Below are 4,325 nucleotides of genomic sequence, written 5' to 3'. Positions count from 1 at the left end.
TTTACTTAACCCGAGAGAGACTTAATTTATGATTGGATCATAAACAAATTATTCATTAGAGAATTACTGATACTTAAGGTGAAAGTTATAATTATAGATATAAAATAGATTTTTGACCGAACTATAATTACGACTAACTTATAAAATATCGACTTGCTTGTAATGATCATGCTTCAACAACTTTTACAAATAGTTTTAAATTATATTATATATTCAAATTAAGTTATAAAATCTTAATTAAATGTTTCAAAATAAATAAATAAATAAATATTGAACAAACTAACATTTTACTCTGATTAAAAACAAAAATTTGAATACACAGCTCGAACGATCTAACCCAACTCGGATTGGTTTAAGATAATTTTTTTTAATAAATTATCGACACTTTTTAAACGTTTAAAAAAAAGGATTAGTATAAATAAAGGTTAATTAATGTGTATTATTTGTATCTAAATAATATAAAGTTTTAAATATTGACCTTTTAAGGGTTTTGTTTGGTTGTGATGTTGAGTTACATCATATTCCATGGCTCACCCAATTCCCTTTCCCTTCGATCCTTTCCCCAACTTGCTCAAATTACCCTAACCAAACAAAAAAGGTACAGTTTGGGTCCATTAATTTCATGAAAAATCAAAATCAAAATATTTTTTTTAAATATTTTATAAAATTTTAAATATCAACTTGCACTATGAACTTCATAATTCAATTTTTTTCCTAATTTTTTCGCGAAATTAAATATAAAAACATATATAATATATGATAATTAATAGTTGTTATTCTCTAATTTCATATACAAAATATGCAAAAATTAAAGAGATAATTTAAAGATTTTCGCCACTTTTTCACCTTGCATAAGATTCATACAAAACCGCCGTTGCCGCCGCCGCCGGAAGCAGCGCAGGGTAGTTTCCGATCACCGGAGGGGGGAAAATCAGATCTTCAATGTCATCATAGAAAGAGCCAAGAAAGGGGTCATCCTCCATTGGAATCTCAACAGTAAGTGAAGGGTTGTTATTCATCATCAGATCAGCATCCGCCGTGGTGTGGTGGATGTCGGGGGAGGCGGCGGCGTCGCGTACGGCGGCGGCGGGTGGGAAGTTAGAGGGGTCGGGAAAGTCGGCGTCTTGGCCGGTGAGTTGTTGGACCAAAGCCATGAATCCAGATGCGCTGATTTGAACCTTCATGGGGTTGGATATGTACACGACTTTGATGGGTTTGTTTTTGTTGGGTTGTTTGGTTTTCTTTGTGGGCTTTCGCCGGTGGACGCCGTCGAGGAGTCTGTGGCTGTTTCCGGTGCCGGTGCCGGTGCTGCCGTCCATTTTGGAAGGGAAAAAGAAGGGTTTTTTCTTTTGGGGTGTGAGAGAGAAGGAGAGAAAGTGAAGGAAAATATAGGGATTGGGATAGGGAGGAAACCGACAAGAAATTAATTGGGGAAGAAGGAAAGCCAAGCGCCGACAACCAGCGTTTGAGGGGAACGTATTTTGGACAAATTTAAGGACATACCACTCAAATAACGTTTACCGACTTATAATATATCACTAATATCGGTTACAACAGTGGTGTGTTCTTGACGTTTAGAATAATCTTAAAAGTAAGGTAAGATACATTTAGGTTGTCACTCTATTTTCTACTTGGTCGGTTGACCCAACCAAAGCAATGTCAACCTTAAAACCAACACAAATTTTTTATTTTCTAAAAGTTTAACGAACCCAAAAAAAATCTAACCTAACCCAAATTTTATGATTTTGGTTTGGTAGTGTTGATATGTCGAATTCTTTTTGATTCTTTCCTACCATTTTCAACTTTTCAAAAAAATTTAACATTAATCTGACTATTTTTTAACTAGTTTAAATTATTTGAAGTCAAGTTTATACACTGCTGTGAAAAATAAGAATTAGCTCGTTTAAATTGTAGAAAATTAGGTTTAGGTGGTTTAAAAGTTAAATTAGGTTTAAAATTTTAAATGAGTTGGAATAAGTTTAAATTATTTTATGCAAAATTAGGTTTAGCTAGTTTAAATTATTTTATGATAAATTAGGCTAGTCAATTCGGGTAGAATTCTAATTATGATTGTAGTCCTCGTTAAAGTACAATTAAATTTCGAAGAGCAATGTTAAGCTAGCATCAAGAGGTCGTAGTAGCTTCAACCTAGACCAACTAAATAAGTGACTCTATATCGATCTGATTGGAAGAATTGTTTTATGTATGATGATGCATGTCTAGTGGCTTTGCATATGTTATGTGGGTGATATGCTTTGTGATGTGATGTCATTTTATTAATGTATAGTTATATGTATGTCAAATTATATGATTGTATAAATGCACAATAAGCTATGTGATGTATGAGATGTCATGATGCATTATGATGTGTTATGTTAAACAATGATATGTTATGACATGCTATGAAATATTTTAAAATAAAGATAGTTAGGAAGCACAACCCATGCTATGATTGAAAGTTATGTTATGAATGAAATGATTTATGAAAGTTTATGCATGCATATTAGTGAGCGTAATATAGAAGGAAAGAATGGGTTATCTTGCATGATTTATTACAATGGAAAATATGGGACCTCATGCATAATTGTACGTTCACGTGCATTGGGATACTTTTCCTTTATGATGAGTACGGACAAGTACACTATGAGACTGAAATGATCATCATGTTTATCATGATGCTACGACGGTCGCTATTCCCTCCGAGTATCCGACAACAGCCTAGAGAAGTTACCCTGACGAGCAGAACCAGGAGGTGTGCGAGCCCGCCTTGTGGGCCCATGCTCGTACGTGTGGGTCATGTGTACAAGTACTACACATCCAATTTGACCAGACTGGAAAGCCACCTAAGAGAAGATGATTTTAAATGATAGGTCCCATCATCTGCATGCTCATAAGTGTGCTCGTACGTGTGAGTATCCAATGCCTTTTTCATTAAACGATTTAGAAGATAAACCTCATGTCGTATTGCCTCACCCCAAAAAATCGTCGTGATTTGCATGTTCTTGAGTAAGCTTATCATGATATTCATTACGGTGTTATTTCTTCATTTAAATATACCATTTTTTTTTTTTTTGGAATGTACGGTGTAATGAGTTGACATTTGATACCTTCCTCTTCATAAAACTTTAAGAAGTTCTACGATAAGAACTTGCCACATTGGTCGGTGCACACGTTTTTTGAGCTTGTGATTAGACTTGTTTTTAACAAGTCTTTTGAACTTCTTGAACGCATATAATGTCTCCCCTTTTTCTTTGAGCATGTATACCCACATCCAATGACTATAATCGTCAACAAGTAAGAAAAAAATACTTATTGTCAGTAATCGATGATGGAGTGATCGAGCCACATATATCTACATGCATAAGTTGCAATGCATTCTTCGTACCCTTTATGTACCTGACCGAAACTTGCCCCAGTAATGCTTTTTGAGAGAGAGGAGCGAAGAGCAACCCAGACAGACCCCCATTTCCACTCAATTTATACCAGAGTGGATGACTCGAATAGCTCGTAGCATGATGTCGTACCGGAAGCAGCAACTCTATGATCTAAGAATGAAAGCGCGGTGGCCTTGGCTTCTGCCTCTATTAGGGGGCGGGAGCCCAACTAAAGAACGTATTCGCTACAAGATTCATTTTCCCATAAGGGATTTGCCTTTTCTATTGATTCATACGGATTGGATCAAAAACAATTCTTGAATGAGGTATTCAACTCCAGGGATGAATCGAAAAAGAAATATTTATTGGTTCTACCTCCTATTTTTTATGAAGAGAATGAATCTTTTTATCGAAGGATCAGAAAAAAATGGGTCCGGACCTCCCCCGGGAATGATTTGGAAGATCCAAAACAAAAAATAGTGGTATTTGCTAGCAACAACATAATGGAGGCAGTCAATCAATATAGATTGATCCGAAATCTGATTCAAATCCAATATAACACCTATGGGTACATAAGAAATGTATTGAATCGATTCTTTTTAATGAATAGATCCGATCGCAACTTCGAATATGGAATTCAAAGGGATCAAATAGGAAATGATACTCTGAATCATAGAACTATAATGAAATATACGATCAACCAACATTTATCAAATTTGAAAAAGGGTCAGAAGAAATGGTTCGATCCTCTTATTTTGATTTCTCGAACCGAGAGATCCATGAATCGGGATCCTAATGCATATAGATACAAATGGTCCAATGGGAGCAAGAATTTCCAGGAACATTTCATTTCTGAGCAGAAGAGCCATTTTCATTTTCAAGTAGTGTTCGCTCGATTACGTATTAATCAATATTCGATTGATTGGTCTGAGGTTATCGATAAAAAAGATT

At 35.2% G+C, this 4,325-nt stretch overlaps 1 protein-coding gene across 1 annotated transcript; it reads right to left on the bottom strand.

Annotated features, from left to right (window-relative positions):
* Positions 1-415: 415 nt before the first annotated feature.
* LOC111784888 (sigma factor binding protein 2, chloroplastic-like) lies at positions 416-1,368 on the bottom strand. The gene is made up of 2 exons (XM_023665430.1): positions 847-1,368; positions 416-581 (listed from the first exon to the last, which is right to left on the bottom strand). The coding sequence occupies exons 1-2, from the start codon at positions 1,317-1,319 to the stop codon at positions 572-574; spliced, it is 483 nt and encodes a 160-aa protein (XP_023521198.1). The 5' UTR covers positions 1,320-1,368; the 3' UTR covers positions 416-571.
* Between the last annotated feature and the right edge of the window lie 2,957 nt (positions 1,369-4,325).

Source organism: Cucurbita pepo, unplaced genomic scaffold (genome assembly GCF_002806865.2).
Source record: "Cucurbita pepo subsp. pepo cultivar mu-cu-16 unplaced genomic scaffold, ASM280686v2 Cp4.1_scaffold000290, whole genome shotgun sequence".
NCBI classification, from domain to species: domain Eukaryota; kingdom Viridiplantae; phylum Streptophyta; class Magnoliopsida; order Cucurbitales; family Cucurbitaceae; genus Cucurbita; species Cucurbita pepo.
Note: the sequence above shows the minus strand (reverse complement) of the source record. Positions and strands in the feature narration are given on the sequence as shown.